This window comes from Papio anubis, chromosome 15, assembly GCF_008728515.1.
Source record: "Papio anubis isolate 15944 chromosome 15, Panubis1.0, whole genome shotgun sequence".
Lineage (NCBI taxonomy): Eukaryota > Metazoa > Chordata > Mammalia > Primates > Cercopithecidae > Papio > Papio anubis.
Window position 1 is genome coordinate 75,739,344 of NC_044990.1, and position 19,298 is coordinate 75,758,641.

The 19,298-nt window shown below is 40.9% G+C and overlaps 1 protein-coding gene and 1 long non-coding RNA gene across 13 annotated transcripts in view; one reads left to right on the top strand and one right to left on the bottom strand.

Annotated features, from left to right (window-relative positions):
- The window catches only part of LOC103879421, a 235,636-nt gene that overhangs the window by 64,439 nt on the left and 151,899 nt on the right, over positions 1–19,298 (bottom strand). The window lies entirely within an intron of this gene.
- MBNL2 (muscleblind like splicing regulator 2) overlaps positions 1–19,298 on the top strand; it is a 170,968-nt gene that overhangs the window by 37,016 nt on the left and 114,654 nt on the right. For all 8 annotated transcript variants that reach the window (XM_009192104.4, XM_009192108.4, XM_009192106.4 and 5 more), the window contains exon 2: positions 13,287–14,063. In XM_009192104.4, the coding sequence (XP_009190368.2) occupies positions 13,890–14,063 (174 nt within the window). In that variant the 5' untranslated portion in view covers positions 13,287–13,889. The remainder of the gene's footprint in view (positions 1–13,286; positions 14,064–19,298) is intronic.

The following is a 19,298-nucleotide window of genomic DNA, read 5'->3' on the forward strand; positions in this document are numbered from 1 at the left end:
GGCCAGTCACCGAGGTCAGTGTAGGCCGTCATAAGGCTCTTGATGGTCCCACTCTGTGAGGTGGAGAGCCATTGGAGGTTCCTGGGCAAAGATGTGACATGATCTGATTACATTTCCAAAGAGTCCCTCAGGATGATTTATTGAGATGTGGCTGCAGTGGGGCAAGGGTAGAGGCATCAGTAGACTGGTGAGGAGGCTTTGTACTAATGTTGTGGGAGAGAATGCTGGCTCCAAGGCAGGGGGCCAAGTGCAGCTGGTGAGAAGTGGTCAGACTCTGGCGCCATTAGGAATGTGGAGCCAGAGGCATCTGCCATTGGATCAGATGTAGGGTATCGGAGAGAGGGAGGAGGGGAGAAAGAAATAGGAGAAAGAAAGAACACAAATGTCACTGTCTAGTGGGTTTTAAAGCCGTAAAACTGTACAAAAGAGTGCACTGGAAGCCATAAAACCAGACAAGAGAATGGTTAAACAGAGGCTTGGTGGATTTTGCAGCCAAACTGCCTGTGTTCCAGCTATTCCTTCTTCTCTCCACCTTCCCCATCCACAGATATGCTAACCTCCTTTTTTTTTTTTTTTAAATTAGCACAGGCCACCCGGCATAAACCCTTTCATCACTCTGATCTTCATTATCTTTCACTTTAAAAACGTTATCTCAAATGCATCCCTCACTTCCCACCTTCTGTGGGTCCTGGGAGTGTGAAGTTAGTGTCTCATTTCCTCGCTGAGGCTGGGCCTCCATGGGAGCCGGCCACCTTGTCCTTCTCCCTTCTTGAGGCCAGTGGCTGCACGCTGGCCCATGCCTCTACTCTGCCATCTCCCCGAGCTCTTGTTCGGTTTTTCTCCTTCCATTAAAATGAAAGAAACGTGAGAAGGGTCAGGGGAGAAGAAGGTTATCTCCCACCCTCCCGGGACTTCAGAGAGTGCACTCATAAAATTCTCTCTGCAAACCTGAGGTTCTGAAAGGGTAACTGCTCAGGATCCCACAGGTACCAAAGCATCTCTGACTTCAGAGCTGGGAGTGCAATCCCTGCCTTGCCACACGCTGTTCTTGCAGCAGCGAATGCTCCAAATTCTCCAGGCACTGAGTGCCTCCTTCCCCAGCTCCGACAGCATCATGCCACCCCCCTTGAAAGCCAGCAGGGACTTCCCCTCATGACACCTAGCCACCACAAATTGCCCACGTGCCTTGATGTGTCCGTGGCAGTAGAGGCTTTTGGCTACTCCCTCCTCTTGAAACTCTGAACCTTTCTCCCTCACTGTTGCATTATTGGAAGGATCTTTTGTCGCTTTCTTTTTCTGTGGTTTGCCTTACTCCTTTTCCTTTTTTCACCTCCAAATCACTAAATAAACTGTCCTTGATCCAGTCCAAGCCTTCCTGTTTTCTCTCCTAGATGTATACAAATAAATCCCTTCCTCCTCTCTTATTTTTGCCATTCCATGATTTTAGCAGTCATTTCCAAGGCCATGAACTCCAACTCTGGATCCATGCCCATCACTTCTACACCCGTTTCTAGTTGCCTTCTGCTTTCTCCTGGGCAGAGCTTTGATGTCCTTCTGTACACACGGGACCCACATTTTGAAGTCCTCCCCCGTTTTTTTTTTTTTTAAATAATTGTTTTTTTGAGACGGAATCTCGCTCTGTCCCCAGGCTGGAGTGCAGTGGCGCGATCTCAGCTCACTGCAACCTCTGCCTCCTGGGTTCAAGCAATTCTCCCACTTCAGCCTCCCAAGTAGCTAGGATTACAGGTGCGCATCACCACGCCAAGCTAATTTTTTTATTTTATTTTATTTGTAGAGACAGTTTCACCACGTTGCCAAGGCTGGTCTTGAACTCCTGACATCGGGTGATCCACTCGCCTTGGCCTCCCAAAGTGCTGGGATTACAGGTGTGAGGCACTGTGCCCAGCCTTACTTTTCTTTTTTAATTATTAGACAGTCTTAGTATATATCAAATTTTTCAAGAATGCAACAACTGTGTAAACTGAGATAAGATTATTCTTTAACTTGTTAGGAACTTCATCAGAAATGATTCAGCACTTTGATAAGCCACGCCTTTTATCAAACCTATATCAGTCAACATTTGTACCCATTACATTCATTACAGTGCTGCAAACATACAGGTGTCAGCTTCTGACACTTCGTTCTGTCTTCTAATATGCTTGTGCCTTAGCATCAAAATTTTAAAATATATATTATTTATTGTATAAAATGGTTTTCTGTTGATATGTAAATTACTGTATTTATAGTTATGGCAATATATCAATTTTGTTTTTAAAAAGTGTGTCTGTTGGTTACATCATGATTTTCATTTGGTGAGAATAAAAGTTGTGTTACAAACATTTTGTCAAAAAAGGGGTTATTGGTATTTATAGGTAGGAGTACAGGCCGATGAAATGGCCATTAGGCTGGTCACTGGAGAGACAGAAAACGACAAAGGTCAGCTGAAAGTGGTTCTGTCCACCCGAGGCTGTGGCCGGGGAAGGAAATCGAAGTTCTGACAAAGACTTCTCTGGGAATTCAGGGCTAGATTTCAGCTGACAGATCGATCATTGTTCTGTCTGGCTGCAGCCATTGGTTCCTGGACATCCAGGAAACCGGTAAGTGCAACGCAGTTTTCAATGGTCTCTAATACAATTGCTTTCATTTCTAATAAGAGCATCTCCTAACTGAATCATAAATATTTGGATAGAAAACACAGATGCAGTGAAAAACATAATTTGAATACAAATATGTGTTGAATAGATTACATCTGGCTGTAGTTTCAGGAATATATTTAGAAATTTTCCCTCTTTGAATTGAAGATGTGATTTCTTTCTCTACCCATTCCTGGAAATGGCAATGAAAAGAGATTGGAAATTTTTGCATGTTAAAATGAGCCCTGGGTTTTATGAATTTTTCACTTGTACTTTAAGACATAAGATACAAAAAAAAAAAAAAAACAGTTGGAAATTTCTCCTTTTGTTATTTTTATCATGAAACAAAGATTGGCTTATCTGACTCATTGAATGGCCTTGGGCAACCCTATGTTTTATTTCCCTTATGTTAATATATCTGAAAGTATGTTCCAGAGGACAAAGTACCATGTCAAATGAAGATATCATTGTCAGCCATGGTTCTTTCTCTAGTTAGAAGGAATGAATGTTTGGAGTTAGTTTTAGAAGACAATCTATCAAGGGCGTGTCCAACACATGCTAGGCAGGACTTCATAGCTTGTACCTACCTTCAGAGAAAGAGCCTTTCTACTTTCTTTGACTTACACTTCATTGACTTTGGAGAAAAGAACTTTTAGTAAAGAAGTTATTTCCACCTGTCATTTGTGTGTGTGTGCGTACATGCATGTGGATGTCTCAAGAACTAATGTTGATACAGATTAGGTACCGCATAGAGAGTATTGACAGTATACTACTAAATATATTTTGGTTGCAGTGCATGTATTTATGGCTTAAGTGTTACTATCCCTTTGATGAAAAACAAGGAAACTGAAGCTCAGAGCAGGTGACATCACACAGCCATTCAGAGGCAGAGTGACTAGAGTCCAGGTTAGAAAAGTTGGTCTTGTCCTTCAACCAAGCAGAACATTCAAGGCACCATTTTATTTATATTTTCAGTAAATTAGGCCGGGCGCGGTGGCTCACCCCTGTAATCCCAGCACTTTGGGAGGCCGAGGTGGGTGGATGACTTGAGGTCAGGGTTTGAGACCAGCCTGGCCAACATGGTGAAGCCCCGTCTCCACTAAAAATACGAAAATTAGCCAGGCTTGGTGGCAGGTGCCTGTAATCTCAGCTACTCGGGGGACCGAGGCAGGAGAATCACTTGAACCTGGGAGGCAGAGGTTGCAGTGAGCCGAGATTGTGCCACCGCACTCCAGCCTGGGCAACAGAGCAAGACTTCATCTCAAGAAAAATAAATAAATAAATAAAAACAAAACCAATTTAAAGGTATCTAGAAAGAAAAACCATTAAAAAAAAATTCTCTTTTGCTACCTGCCTCAATGTTTTTCTTTGAGAAGTCAATCGAGTGCTCTATTCACTCGTATTTGCATCTTCTTCACATCTGTGTTTCCCTTGGTTCACCGAGATTCCTATGGGCAGGCGCCTGTTAGGAGCCTCTTCTCCGAGGCTGTGATTACAGGGCAGTCTTACACCCTCCTCCTGGAGGTCAAGTGGCTCTCGGCCCCAGTCCTTCAGCTGGCGGCTCCTCCAGGGCCCTCTCCCGCCCAGGCGTCTGCATCTGATAGGCTCAGGATGCGGCCAAGTCATTGATCAAGAGAGAGAGCACATTGAGAGCTATTTTAAATTAGGCTTCAGAAATAGAATGGGGACACTCCAACACTGAGCCACTCACAGGAAGGAAACATTATTTTTAAAAATATATATATTTTAAGAATTTAAAAATTAAAAATAGGAAACTCAGAGATTCCGAAAACTGGAAATACCAGAGTCAAGGAGACGAGGTTTCTTTCTTGTAATTAGATTTATATAAAAAAAATTAAAGGCATCCTATAAATTACTTAATGGATAATGAGTTCTTGACTGTCTGACTCCGAAATAGGCTTGTTTTGCAAAGATCCTTTAATCAGCTCCCTAGGAGGCCGATGTCTGGCAGGCAGCTAAAATATCATAGATGACCCGAAAGTAAACTGGAGGAATTATGCGCTGCAGAATTATTTCCCTTAAGGTGGTCTGAAATTTTGATCAATCTCAGTCTCAAGATTGGACATGATTGATGTTTTTCCCTTAAAAAATGTACAAACTATCTAGAAAGCAATGGCACGGAGGAGACACCTGGGGTCCACAGCCTTGGCTTGTCTGAGAGGCGTGGAATGGAGGGAGGTCACCTCCTTGCAGAGTGAAAAGCCAGGCTTTCCAAACTCGCCCTGCATAACTTAGCAGCTGCAAAAGAATGTGAGCGGCAAATTCTTTTATACAGTCAAAAGTGACTCTTTTCTGAAAATCTAACACTTAGAAGAGTTTTTAAATACATTTTGAAAAATGAAGTGTCATGTAAGTAAAGACCCTAAAAATAGCTTGGGATTATTTTGTAGAGTTGAACGGCACATTCTTTGGCATTTCAGAAAATACTACAGAACCTCGTTTCTTTCTTCTCGAACTTCAGTCTTGCCTTTCCTTTAAAGATGAGTCAAGCAGTGAACCTGGATATTCCTTAAATCACACGCCGTCTGGAGAGGATGGGGCACTACAAAGCAGCTCCTTCTGATGGCTGACCTGCTGGTCATCAGGCCACTAGTCCCTTTAAAGTGGTCCTCTCTCAGACAAGCGTCCGTAAAACAAGGCCCCGCCCACCCCCTCCAGAGGGCTATGGGTCAGTGTCCTTCCTGATTCTCACAGAAGGAAGTCTTAGCTGAAACAAATCTCTCAGATGTTTTCTGTGAGTCTGGCTCTGTTTTGTTGTTTTGTTTTTATTGATCAGAAACAGCCGCTGGGGGTAGCCCGGCCAGCACTCTTACAATTGTTTCTAGGGAAATCAGTGAACTCAAAAGCCTGCAGGTAACTCTGGGTGGACATCTTTGTTCCTTCAGCAAGCAGCAGGATGCCTGGCACACAGAAGGCAACGAATGCTTCCGACAGGGGTTTTCAAGCTTGAGCCTGCATTGAGACACAGATTGCTGGTCCTCACCATCAGGGTATCTGATCCAGGACCTTGGTGGTGGGGCCTAAAAGTGTGCACTTCTTTTCCCTTCCTTCCTTTTTTCCTGGCTCCCCCCCCCCCTCCCTTCCTCCCTCCCTTCCTTTTTTTGAGACAGTGTGGCTCTTGTCATCCAGGCTGGAGTGCAGTGGCACAATCTTGGGTCACTGCAACCTCTGCCTCCCGGGTTCAAGTGATTCTCATGTCTTGGCCTCCTGAATAGCTGGGATTACAGGCATGCATCACCATGCATACCTGGCTAATTTTTTTCTATTTTTTGTAGAGATGGGGTTTCACTATGCTTTTCAGGCTGGTTTGGAACTCCTGACTTCAAATGATTCATCTGCCTCGGCCTCCCGAAGTGCTGGGATTACAGGTGTGAGCCACCGCACCGGACCGAGAGTGTGCATTCCTAACCAGCTCCCAGCGGATGCTGCCGCTGCCGGCCCAGGCACAACACTTTAAAAACCGCTGGGCATTGAGGCTCATGGTGTGCATCCCTGGGGCAGCTCCCAGCCTCAGCCTACTTAGCAGCAGCAGGGTAAGCCAGTGGCATCTGCTGGAATTTTCCTATGGATAATACTGGAATTCCCCATTCAGAGCATTATTCCTTTAGCTTGAGTTTGGTTCTTATTAAAATGCAAATATTCCTTGGAGGAGGATCAGGAGCTCATTCAACAAACATTTGTCCAGTATATTCTGCATACCAGGCACTGAACTGAACTCTGGAGATTCAAAAATAATAGGCAAAGTCTATCAGATACCTGAGGCAAACCCTGTAGGAGTGTACCCTGTGGGGAGGCAGATGGAGAAATCAATATTTACAGTTCTTGTGAATTAAGGAATAATGATACCTATTTAAAAATAATGACCAGGCAGTATTAAAGATGGGCTGTAGGAGAGGATGTCAAAGGGGAAAGGAGGAAGAGGGGGCACTGTTCCGGATGCAGGCCGGTGAGGAGGGCCTGCCGGAGGGTGGCTCAGCTGAACCTTCAGGCAAGTTCATATCCTCTTGCAGGAGGTGGCTGAGAAAGGCAGGAAGTTCCTAAATGCCTGAGGAGGAAGAGGAGAGGGCCCGCCAGAGAAATAATCGGGGGCAACTACTCCCAAACATTGCCTAGGTTCTGCACTGGAAGGAGCTAATTAGGGTGGGATTGTTTGGGACGTTGGAAATAAAACCAGAAAAGTCAAAAGAAGTGAAAGAAAGGGAAGCCAAAACACACCAGTGAGAGAGACTTAGACAAAACTGGAAAATCATGTGGGCAGAGACCGTGTCCCCAGTGCAGCCTAGAAACTCCTGGGAAAGGTCAAGGGTGCCTTGCCTATAATGGGGCAATGCCATTATACATGGAATCTTGATGGAAATTTTCCTAATTTCCAAAATTATGAAATGCCTGGAGGTGCCCTCTCCAGACATTATTAACAAGAGGCCCCTCTGGGCAGATGAACTTGAAATGCCACCCCTTCCTCCCTGCTCATCCAGGGCACTGTGAATGGAAAAGCAGCTGCATTTCCACCATGCCCTCAGGGAAGCAGGCTCCCATTGGTGCTACAAGAGTATTTGAGCCCTGCTTCCCACCCAGGATGACTGCTTGGCCCCAGAGGTGTTCCCTTCACGTTTGGGTGAGCAGCAGCTGAAGGAAGAAAGCAGGCTTAAGGTTTTTGTAGTGACACTTGGAAAAACCTCTCTGAGGGTCCCTTTGGTTGCAAAATAAAGGCGATGTGAGAAGTGAAGCCTTCTCCAGATAAGAGGTCCAGGTACCCCTATGCAGTCAGACCGTTGATCTCTAGGCACCTCCCTGCTCTCAGACTCTGTGGCTGGAGCAGATCTACACCAGGTCTAATGCTGGTCATCATACGAAACTATTGTAGAGAGAGAGGAAGCCTGAAAGTAGATTTTGTTAATACAGATTGGTATAGTAACTTTTAAAAATCACAGAGTTCTTTCATATTTCCACTATAATCTGTCTTTCATGGCAGCAACCATGTACATATAGGCAGGAACTATTATCAATATTTAGATGAAGAAGGTGGGTCTCAAAGAAATTGACTTGCCCAAGATTATGTGATGAGACACCTCGGTAAAGTGAAGGCTGGAAGCTAGTTCTTAGGACTTTCTACCCACTCCCGGAAGTCCTGTTGACTAATAGAAGAAATGCAAAAGCCCTTAAGACAGCACCATCCGTAGAAATAGAATGTGAGCTACTTAGATAATTCTGAATTTTTGAGTGGTATAAAGAAGCAGGTGAGATCAATTTTAATATTTAACCCAATATATTAAAAAAAAATTCACTACGTAATAACTATGAAACAACATTAATAAGATATTTTCACATTCTTTTTTTTCCTTACAAGCCATGTATTTTTGAATTCAGTGTGTATTTTCTACTTAGAGCACATCTGAATTTGGATGCTAAATTTTCATTGGCAGTACTCCATCTGTACGTAGGTTTCATAAAATTTAAAATTAAAAAAGTAAATTTATATGCTCAACTTAGTCCAATCACACTAAAAAGTTTTCCAATGACTGAATCAAGGGTGACTTTTTAAAATTTAAATTCATTAAGAATAAATAAAAATTTAAAATTTAGAGTCTCAGTGGCACTTGCCTCATTTCAGGTGCTTAATTGATATGTTGCTGGTGATTTCTGCCTTGAACAGCACAGTCTAACACATGCCCCTTCCTCTCAGCAACTGGCAGGCTAGTGAGTCCAATATTCTATTATGTCTATATGTTGGCATATCTCTCAGTCCCGTCTCTTGATGGCCATGCCAAAATGTGGTCTAGTCCATCCTTACCCTCCACTGCTCTTCTCTTTGGTGGACCCATCTAACCTAGCTCAAGTGGCTCTCTTCCTCTTCCCCACATCTGCCTGCCTGTACCCACTCCTTGGTACAGGTGCCTATGCTGACAGTAGCCATATAGCTTTTCGGAAAGGAACAAAGAACAAGCTGGGAGAAAGAGTGGATTCATGAGAGGCTATGATAACAGTATGTTGTACCTGTGATATAATGCACACCTCTTTCCTTCCAAAATATCTTTGCTGTACAAGTGACTCTGGCCATCAGAAAGCTTGGGTACACCTGCTCTTTTTTGTTTTTTTGAGACAGAGGTTGTCTGTGTTGCCCAGGCTGGAGTGCAGTGGCGCAGTCTCAGCTCACTGCAACCTCCACCTCCCAGGTTCAAGCAATTCTCATGCCTCAGCCTCCCAAATAGCTGGGATTACAGGCATTTGCCAGGCTAATTTTTGTATTTTTAGTAGAGACAGGGTTTTGCCATGTTGGCCAGGCTGGTATCAAACTCCTGGCCTCAAGTGATCGGCCCATTTTGGCCTCCCAAAGTGCTAGGATGACAGGCATGAGCCACTGCACCCAGCCTACCCAACTTTTTAAAATTTATTTATTTATTTTATTTCTAAAAAAAAAAAAACAAAAAGCAGGATATATGTGCTGAATGTGCAGGTGTGTCACATAGGTATGTATGTGCCATGGTAGTTTGCTGTACCTATTGACCCGTCCTCTACGTTCCCTCCCCTCACCCCCCAAACCCTCAGCAGGCTCTTGTATGTGATGTTCCCCTCTCTGTGTCCATGTGTTCTCAATGTTTAACTTCTACTTATGAGTGAGAACATGCAGTATTTGGTTTTTTGTTCCGGTGTTAGTTTGCTGAGGATGATCGCTTCTAGCTTTATGCATGTCCCTGCAAAGGACGTGATCTCATTCCGCTGCATAGTATTCCATGGTGTATATGTACCACATTTTCTTTATCCACTCTATTATTGATGGGCCTTTGGGTTGATTCCATGTCTTTGCTATTGTAAATAGTGCTGCAATAAACATAGGTGTGCATGTGTCTTTACAGTGGAATGATTTATATTCCTTTGGGTATATATACCCAGTAATGAGACTGTTGGGCCAAATGGTATTTCTGGTTCTAGATCCTTGAGGAATCACCATACTGTCTTCCACAATGGTTGAACTCATTTATATTCCCACCGACAGTGTAAAAGCATTCCTATTTCTCCGCAGCCTCGCCCATATCTATTATTTCCTGACTTTTTAATAATCACCATTCTGACTGACGTGAGATGGTATCTCATTGTGGTTTTGATTTGCGTTTTTCTGATGATCAGTGATGTTGAGCTTTTTTTTCATGTTCGTTGGCTATGTAATGTCTTCTTTTGAGAAGTGTCTGTTCATATCCATTGCCCTTTTCATATCCTTTGTATGTTCATATCACTTTTTGATAGGATTTTTTTTCTTGTAAATTTCTTTAAGTTCCTTGTAGATTCTGGATATTAGACCTTTGTCAGTTGGATAGATTGCAAAAATTTTCTCCCATTCTGTAGGTTGCCCATTCACTCTGATGATAGCTTCTTTTGCTGTGCAGAAGCTCTTTAGTTTAATTAGATCCCATTTGTCAATTTTGGCTTTTGTTGCAATTGCATGAAGTCTTTGCCCATGTCTATGTCCTGAATGGTATTGCCTAGGTTTTCTTCTAGGGTTTTTTATGGTTTGGGTTTTAAATTTAAGTCTTTAATCCATCTTGAGTTAATTTTTGTATAAGGTGTAAGGAAGGCCATCCCGGCCTTTAAAAGCCAGTTTATCTTAAAGACAAATAGGGCATGATCTCACTTAGAGGTTTTAAGTGTTCTCACAACTGAAAAATGCTAAGTATGCATATGTTAATTAGCTCAATTTAGCTATTCCACAATGCATACATATTTCAAATTATCGTTTGTACATAATCCTATACAATTTTTGTCAATTCAAATAAATACTTAATTTTAAGCAAGTGTATCTTGGTAGAGTCTGATCATCTGAATTCTAGTGGGATTTTCACAGTAAGTTGAAATGGGGATTCTCCCAGGGGGAAAAAATGTATTTCTTCCAGGGGGAATGGAAAAGGCTTCTTACCTATAAGTAAGAATAAAAATGTGCAGCATTCACTGAAATGCATTGGAAACAGCTCCTGGAGAACTTTTAGGAACATCTGAGTAATTATTCATGCCATGTATGCAACAGTACCTATGTTTACCTCTTTCTTTTCCTTCATGGGAGCCCCTGGGAGAGACTCTGCTGCCTTTGAGGTTGAGCATCTACCTTGGGGCCTGCTACTGAGGACTTGGGGACTCTATGTAATATTTTTCAAACACTTAAGTGTGTTCAGCGCATCATTTGAAATACCCTTGTCATTGGTGCCTCATCTCCCTTGATGCAGGCAGAAATGTGTCCTTGTCCCTTGCTTTCCTCATCCTTTGTTCTCCATGGGAGCCAGAGGTACAGGTTGAGGTAATAAAGATACAAGTCCAGGCTGGTCTATGAAACTCAACCCATATTAAATTTGGTTATTAAACTCATCTTCTTAAGCTCCCTAGCTTAAGCTCGCTGATATTAGCTTCTGTGAACACAACATTGCCAAACAGACTTGCAGGAGCCTGCCTGGATCCCTCAAATATTTTATAATTGAAGTTTGCTATGTGTCATAGCTTTCAAGATTGCCAACTTCCTTAAATGCACATGCAATTAGAACTCATGCAAACACTTTTATTCAAATGTAAAATAATTATTGGGATGAAGTAGCATTTCCTACCAGTCCCAAGAGATGTCCTGCTTAAATAAATGTTCCATCATCAGATAAGCTTGAGACACCATTGTAGCTTCTCCCTTATAAGGGACCCATCAGACACAGCAGCCAAGAAAAGCCCTGTGGCAGGCCGGATGCAGTGCTCATGTCTGTAATCCCAACATTTTAGGAGGCCAAGGTGGGTGGATCACCTGAGGCGAGGAGTTTGAAAACAGCCTGGACAACATGGTGAAAACCCCACCTCTACTAAAAATACAAAAGTTATCTGGGCATGGTGGTAGGCACCAGTAATCCCAGCTACTGGGGAGCTGAGGCAGGAGAATCACTTGAACTCAGGAGGCGGAGGTTGCAGTAACCCAAGACCACACTACTGCACTCCAGCCCGGGCGACAAGATGAAACTCTGTCTCAAAGAAAAAAGAAAAAAAAAAAAAAAGAATAAAAAATCCCTTAATGCAAGAAAGTTCGTCTGGCTTGGTTTACCCAGGGTTAAATAAACTTAATTGATTTGGGGACATAATTTTTCAGGGAACACTTGTGAACCACTTAAAAATTACTGCTCTCTGGGCTGGGCACAGTGGCTCACGCCTGTAATCCCAGCACTTTGGGAAACAGAGGTGAGCGGATCACCTGAGGTCAGGAGTTCGAAACCAGCCTGGTCAACATGATGAAACCACGAAACCCTGTCTCTACTAAAAATACAAAAATTAGCCAAGCGTGGTGTCAGACACTTGTAGTCTCAGCTACTTGGGAGGCTGAGGCACAAGAACCATTTAAACCCAGGAGGCAGAGATTGCAGTGAGCCAAGTTTGCACTACTGCACTCCAGCCTGGGTGACAGAGAAAGACTCCTTCTCAAAAAAAAAAAAAAAAAAAAAAAAAAAAAAAAAAATATATATATATATATATATATATATATATATATATGTATGTATAGAGAGAGAGAGAGAGAGAGCTCTCTGAACTTATTTGGTACCTGCCAATTTAAAATAATCTACTTCCAGTCTTCATTAAGTTCTTCTCAGGTATAAATTTTTTAGAAAGACATCAAGGCTCAGCAAGTATGTAAGGTCATTTGTGGCATATCCAGTTCATGAAAATAATCAACTTCTGGACCTTAGTCCTTTATTCATGCTTATCCCAGTAACTGTAATTTAATGTTCAATGATTTCATAACCCTTGAAAAAGTTAAAAGAAACTGAAGGTGCTTATTTTAGACATCTGAACTTACTGACTATATTTTTGTTGTAGCCATGTGTTTTAACTCCAGCATTCCATACTACAGAGCGTTTTTAGATTATGACTCAGTTAAAAACTAAACTGAACTCAACTAAAACTAATTTACATTCCTGGCATTTAGTTATCAGTTAAATTGGTCAATATATATTTCTTGAGGGTCTAATATACACCATAGACTAAGGCACTGGGAATACAGAAATGAAAACTACAAAGAATAGTCTTTGCCCCGTGAATGCTTGCAGTGTAAATAGGAAGATAAACATTACGTAAGTCATGGAGGAGAGGAAATATTAAGACACCTGAGAAAAAATATCAAGAGGATCCTACCTACCCATCTCTAAGTCCACATCTCTGTAAACTAGGAAGAACATAAAGAAGAAAGAGCCCACACTTCATCCAAAATGACAATATCTTTATTACATAGGAGGGACACATCCCAAATAATTGTTTATAGCACTCCCAACAATAAAATCAATGGCCTAAATGTGAAATTAATTGGAAGCCACAGTCCTAATACACTGTTTTGGCGATTAAGCACATTAGATGGGATTGTTTCAGAAGGCCTAATTATTGTGTCTGCCACACTCATCTGTTTGAGTCATTCCTAACTTTTGGACTGCTGCCTAGACAATTCTGCAATACGGTTTCCGTTGCGTATTCTTTTTTTTTTCTTTAATGCATAACTTTTCTCACTATATTCAAAGCTCAAAGCTCTAAACCGTGCTTTTGCAAATTCTAGATAAGAGTTCAAAAGTTCGTTGGAGTGTTGATTCATTGAGTTTGCATAAAGGTTGATATTTCATTTCTGTTTTGCAGGTTTATCATTTAGAAGTGCCTGTGTGAAGTCACTTTTGCTGGAAACTGCAGCCTGGGAGCTTTCTTTGTATTCACATCTCGCTCTTTTGTCAAGTACACTTTACCCTGACCTTATGAGTGGATGAAGATACCTCAGTTGTCTGACTTTGCCAATTGCTTAATTTCAGAATTCAAAAAGGGGGAAGAAAAACATCCTGCTAAAATATGAACATCTGAGTGTCTTATTTTCTAACATCGTCAATAGCTGTGAGCGTCAGCATTAAATATTCTCCCAAGGAGTGCCATGAAATTGAAGTCACTTTATTAAAAACAGGTGTATCTGCAAAACAGCCAAGAGACTCAGACGTTGAAAGCCAGAGATGACACTGAGCGTGCTTTTATTGTGGCCCGCCATCTTCAAGTGGGACATGTTGATTGATGAGTGATTGCCTGTCCATAAACTCTCTCATCATCCTGTTCCCTGGATTGGACTTCACTAAGCAATTTATCACTCACCTTCAGACTTACATGTGGGAGTTTTCACAACAGTAGTTTTGGAATCATTAGAACTTGGATTGATTTCATCATTTAACAGAAACAAACAGCCCAAATTACTTTATCACCATGGCTTTGAACGTTGCCCCAGTCAGAGATACAAAATGGCTGACATTAGAAGTCTGCAGACAGTTTCAAAGAGGAACATGCTCACGCTCCGATGAAGAATGCAAATTTGCTCATCCCCCCAAAAGTTGTCAGGTTGAAAATGGAAGAGTAATTGCCTGCTTTGATTCCCTAAAGGTAAGAGAATGCGTTTTATGTGTCATTTCAATACCACATTGGACTTGCAAGCAGAAGGCTTTTCATTGCACTTTTACAGAAGTTTAAAAATTGCTTTTAGATTCTGTTTTCTTGTTTGTGGTGACTGTTGGGAGATTTTCACTCAAATTTTTTCATATCAGGCATATATAAATTTTTTACATACCCATGTTTAAATTAAAAATACATGATGATGTATTTCTGGCCTGGCATGACATTCATGTACCCAAGAGTTTTAAATCAAAGTCTGGCTTGTGACAACTGAAGATAAATATTTTATCAACATTTGATCTTCTGGAGGTTATATAAAGGTGAAGAAATTGAATGTGTCACTTTTAAGTGCCAGTTATTCTGACTTAGCTCTTGAAGAGTTTTCTATTCTTATGGCTTTTTTTTTTTCTTGACCGAGTACTTCCTAAAACCCTTCTTTGAAAATGTGTCATGGCTAACAGAAATTATTAAGTACACATTCAATACTCAATACTTGAGAATCTACTTCATGTGAGTTATATGACAAAAGAAACTAAAGTGATTCAGATGGCTCCCTTGATGAGCTTACTCTCTGGCAGGGAAAATACAGTATATCAGTAAGTATCTACAATGCAAGAAGAAGGGGACACATGCCTTGTGGGAGGAACAGACAGTGAACACATTTCTATGGAGTCCATAGGAGAGAGCTGGCTTCCAGCAGACTGTTTCAAGACATGTTTTTGGAGATTCAAGGCATCTGAGTCGTATACTGATTTGAGTGGAGTTAGGAAGATAGAGAGAATTTAATGAAAGATCTAGAAGTGGCATGAGTTTTAACCCATAATGCTGTGGAGTGTATTCAGCCCTAACATTGTGAATCTGAGATTGTCTAGGGCAGTCCTACAGGCATAATAATATTGTTTCCAGGAGCAATAAATAAGGCACATAGATTAAAAGAGCTCAGTGTTTACATCTCTGCAAGACTTCAGTAAGTTTACCAAATAATTAAGAAAATTGTTTATCAATGCTCTTGACATGATTTGAGAAATTATACAGCTGTTAGTTTACAAAATAGTGACCCTAGCCTATTCCTGAGTGTTAAAGAGACTGAGTTGTCCTTTAGGACAATTTTGTCTTAAGTAAAAAATTATGTCTTTTAAGACATAAGTCAAAATTTATAATTCTTATAAGACTTCAAACTATACATTTAAATTTTAATATATCTTAAAGGGAAAATTTGTCAATACACTCAAAGCAGGAAAATGTATTTCTGACCCAACGAAAAAGTCTTTTAAGGGTAAAATTTTGACAAAATAGATCTGTAATCTACATCAATACCTACTCCCATTTTATTCCTTTTTATCATAAAACGCTTATTAGACTAGACTTTAAAATGATGAATTGTTTTGCCTAAAATGGAAATGAATAGATGGATAAATCACAATTCATATAAACTATAACAGTACAAGCATGGTTATATATATTTTGCCTTTAGTCAAAAAAGTAAACCAAGTCTGTATTTGCCTCTATGATTATCAGCAATAGAAACATTCACTATGAAAAAGCAGTGCAGGCCGGGCACAGTGGCTCATGCCTGTAATCCCAGCACTTTCGGAGGCTGAGGTGGGCAGATCATGAGGTCAGGAGTTCGAGACCAGCCTGGCCAGCATGGTGAAACCCTATCTCTACTAAAATACAAAAAATTAGCAGGGCATGGTGATGCGTGCCTGTAATCCCAGTTACTTGGAAGGCTGAGGCAGGAGAATCACTTGAACCTAGGAGGCAGAGGTTACAGTGAACCGAGATTGCACCACTACACTCCAGCCTGGGTGATAGAGCGAGACTCTGTCTCAAAAAAAAAAAAAAAAAGCAGTGTAGATTTAAAACTAGATCATAAAAGCTTCAAGATATGAAAACAGGTCAGTGATGATAAATTAATTTTTCAGGTCATCCCTAATTTTTCCATCTTATTAATCCAAGCCTTCTCCAGTTGGATATTTAATATTAAACATCACATTTTTTGCCAGTTTTTAAAAAACCTTATATTCTTTAATGTAATTAGAGAAATATGGGGAAAATAATTCCTGACCTATTAAGGCCAAGGATTTCATGAATATCAACTAGGCAACAACGCCTAGATCCTTGCTATTCACCACATCACTGTGGATTCACTGGGACCACAATTGTTTGAGGAATCCAGCCCCCAGAATAAAGGGTCATGAACCATTTGTTCAGCATAAAAACGTGAGCCAAGTTGTGAGAATGTTGAACACCACTCAAGTAAAAAAAGGCTGTACAAATCATTTTCAGAAGTGCCTGGTGGAACCTTTTTGAGGCGTTGAAGCATAGTTATATAGTGCCTCAAGTTATCAGTTCCCTTTCAGATTGTAAAATTTCAGGTTATTTAATGAGTGCAACATTATATATTTTTAAAACTGTCCAGCTGAAAAGAATGTGAAAACGGCCCACAGGCACGGGGTGAAATAGATCTGAATCTAAATACCTGCTCAACTACTTCCCAGCCTTGGGTGTGTCATTTATGACTTTTTGACTTGGTTTCCTCATCAGTAAAAGGAGGATATTCAGCAGAGAAACTGGCTGAAGTAAGCACGGTCTGTAGCAACACGCTGGCAGATTCACCTTACATGGTTCGTGTGAGGATTGCAAACTCTTTCCACAGGACAGACCAATCAGAAAAGCACTCAAAAAATAGTAGCTAAAAAGAAAAATAATGACAATGATAATGATGAAGCTGTTTAACTTTATTTCATAATCGATTAAAAAAAGACAATGTTGCTCAGTGTGCAACAGAGAGAACTCAGTGTGCAATTGGAACCAGTGTGCAATAGAGAGAAGCAGCGAGGGCTTTGAAATCAGATGGACCAGGACTTGACTAAGCCTGGCTGGGACCTAGGCAAGCTTCATCACTTGGGACGGGTTATTTTACCTCGTTGGCTTCAGTTTTCTCTTACATAAAATCGATCTAATTCCCACTTCATAAGGTTACTTCAAAGACTACCTGACCTGTGGCATCCCACATACTTAGCCCAGGGCTGAACAAGTTAGGACCTGGCAATGTTAGTTTCTTTCCCTTCGTAATAAAGTATCCCAGGATAGCCCCTGATTTTGATGACTAGCTTTAAAGGCAAGATCTTGTGCCCAACTCTAAACAAGTCCAGACTTTTAAGAATCAACTGTGTGAATGATAGTACCTCAATTATACAAATTAGCCATGACAAGAAAAAAGATTTGGGGGACACAATATTTTTGTTATTTATTACAAGATATTTTGTGCAAACACTGTGAAGTATTTATTTATAACTGTGAAAGGAATCTATGTTGGACTGCCAGTTTGGGGACAAGTCAATCTGAGTCTTTTTTATTGTTGTTATGTGTTATTTACAAATATGAGTAAACTTTTCCATAAGTATGTACTAAATTTGTTGGTGGAAAGTGATTTGCTGAGCTCTTTGGCATGAGAATTATACATATATAAATGCATTTATAGAAGACATTTTGGAAAATATAGTACAGTTCTTACTGTGAACTTTGTGCGTTTTTCACATACCTTGTTGTTGTATTTTATGTAAAACACTGAGCATGGAAGCAGCTGTGATTTTTTTTGGCAGTTTCAGTATTATTATGAACAGTAGACTTTGTTTAACGATTTTTCTGAAAGGCCAGGTCACATTCCAGAATGCTGTGTTCCACAACTTAGGTTAACTTGACAAAATGCAAACTGTTTTATGAGCAATCGTCTCCCTTGGAGCAGAGGCCTTGACCACGTTAACCATGTCTCTGATGCTTTTATGATCCATGAAACGCTTTCTCTCATAGCTAAAATGTTTGAGATTTTTCTTTCCAGATTCTTTTTTCCTATAATTGATAGGAATTAATCTGAACCATTTGGTAAATTGAACATCAGGAAGGGAGCACATAAAGTAACATTAATGCTTATTAAGACTAAAAGTGTCAGTATTTACCACTTTCAGGAAGTATTTATTTGCTTAAACATTTGAATTCGCACTCAGCTTTAAAAAGGGACACAACTTTAAAAATAGGATTGCTAATTTTGGTTAAAAACACTCAGAGTATGGGGGAAAATTGTTTAGACAATTTTTAGAAATTTAGACGTAATCTTTTGTAATAAAAATTTATTTCAAGTACAGTGAGATCCTGTTTAACACCTGCATCAGATGATGTCACTCCTCTGTTCAGGATCTTCCAGTGGCTTCTCACCACAGTCAGAGTAAAGAGCAACACTGCAAAGGCTGCCTAGGCCCTGTGAGATCTGCTTCCCCTCCTGCCACCTGACTTCATTTCTATCGCCACCACCCCCTCCAACCCACTCCAGCATCTTTGCTGTCCCCTGAATATGCCAAGTAGGCTTTGCCTTAGGGCATCTGCACTTGCTCTTTCCTCTGTTTGGAATACTCTTGCCTCAGCCACACAAACAGCATGTTTCCTGGTTTCCTTAAGGTTTCTGATTAAAAATGCCAATTTGTGAATGAAGCCTTTCTGCCAACTTATTTCAAATTGTAATTCTGCCATTGCTGGGATCCCACTTCTTTCTTACCTGGCTTTACTGCTCCCCCAACACCAGCATTTGATATGAGAGATGGTAATTTGTTTATTGGTTTATTATCTGTCTCCCTCCTCCACTCTGCTAGAACATAAGCTCTATGTGGATAGGGACTGTGTCTGTTGTGATCACTCTTGTGTTCCTGGAACCTAGAACAGTGTCTCATACATAATAGATACTCAATAAATATTTGTTGAATTGCATGTTCTCCATGTTCATCAGGAAAGTTTTCAAGCCTCTCAGATAGGGCTGCTGGATTTGATTGTACAGGGGTGCACTGCACTCTAGGGGCACCTTTCTCATCACAGTCTATGTGATTGACACCCCCTGGAGTTGTGCAGTGGACAACCTGTACAGCCATGTGCTGTTGCCCTGGGGTCAGTATCCAGATTTCAAAATCAGGGAGTTCTGTGTAGGAATTTCAAGGCGCAGGTGTGACTCTGAAAGTATAATACAACATTGACAAATTTTCAAGTAAATAATTTGATTTCCTCTTCAGGGCAATTCAAGCTGCATATGATACAGAAACTACTTTTTTTCTACCCTCGTTGTCTGTCTAAATTTCAAAGATGTGAAGTGGAAGTTGCTCATTTGCCTATGGGATGCTGTCTATAAGTTAGCTGATGGCAATATGTAATTTGCCAAGACTTTATTTAAGTTCATGT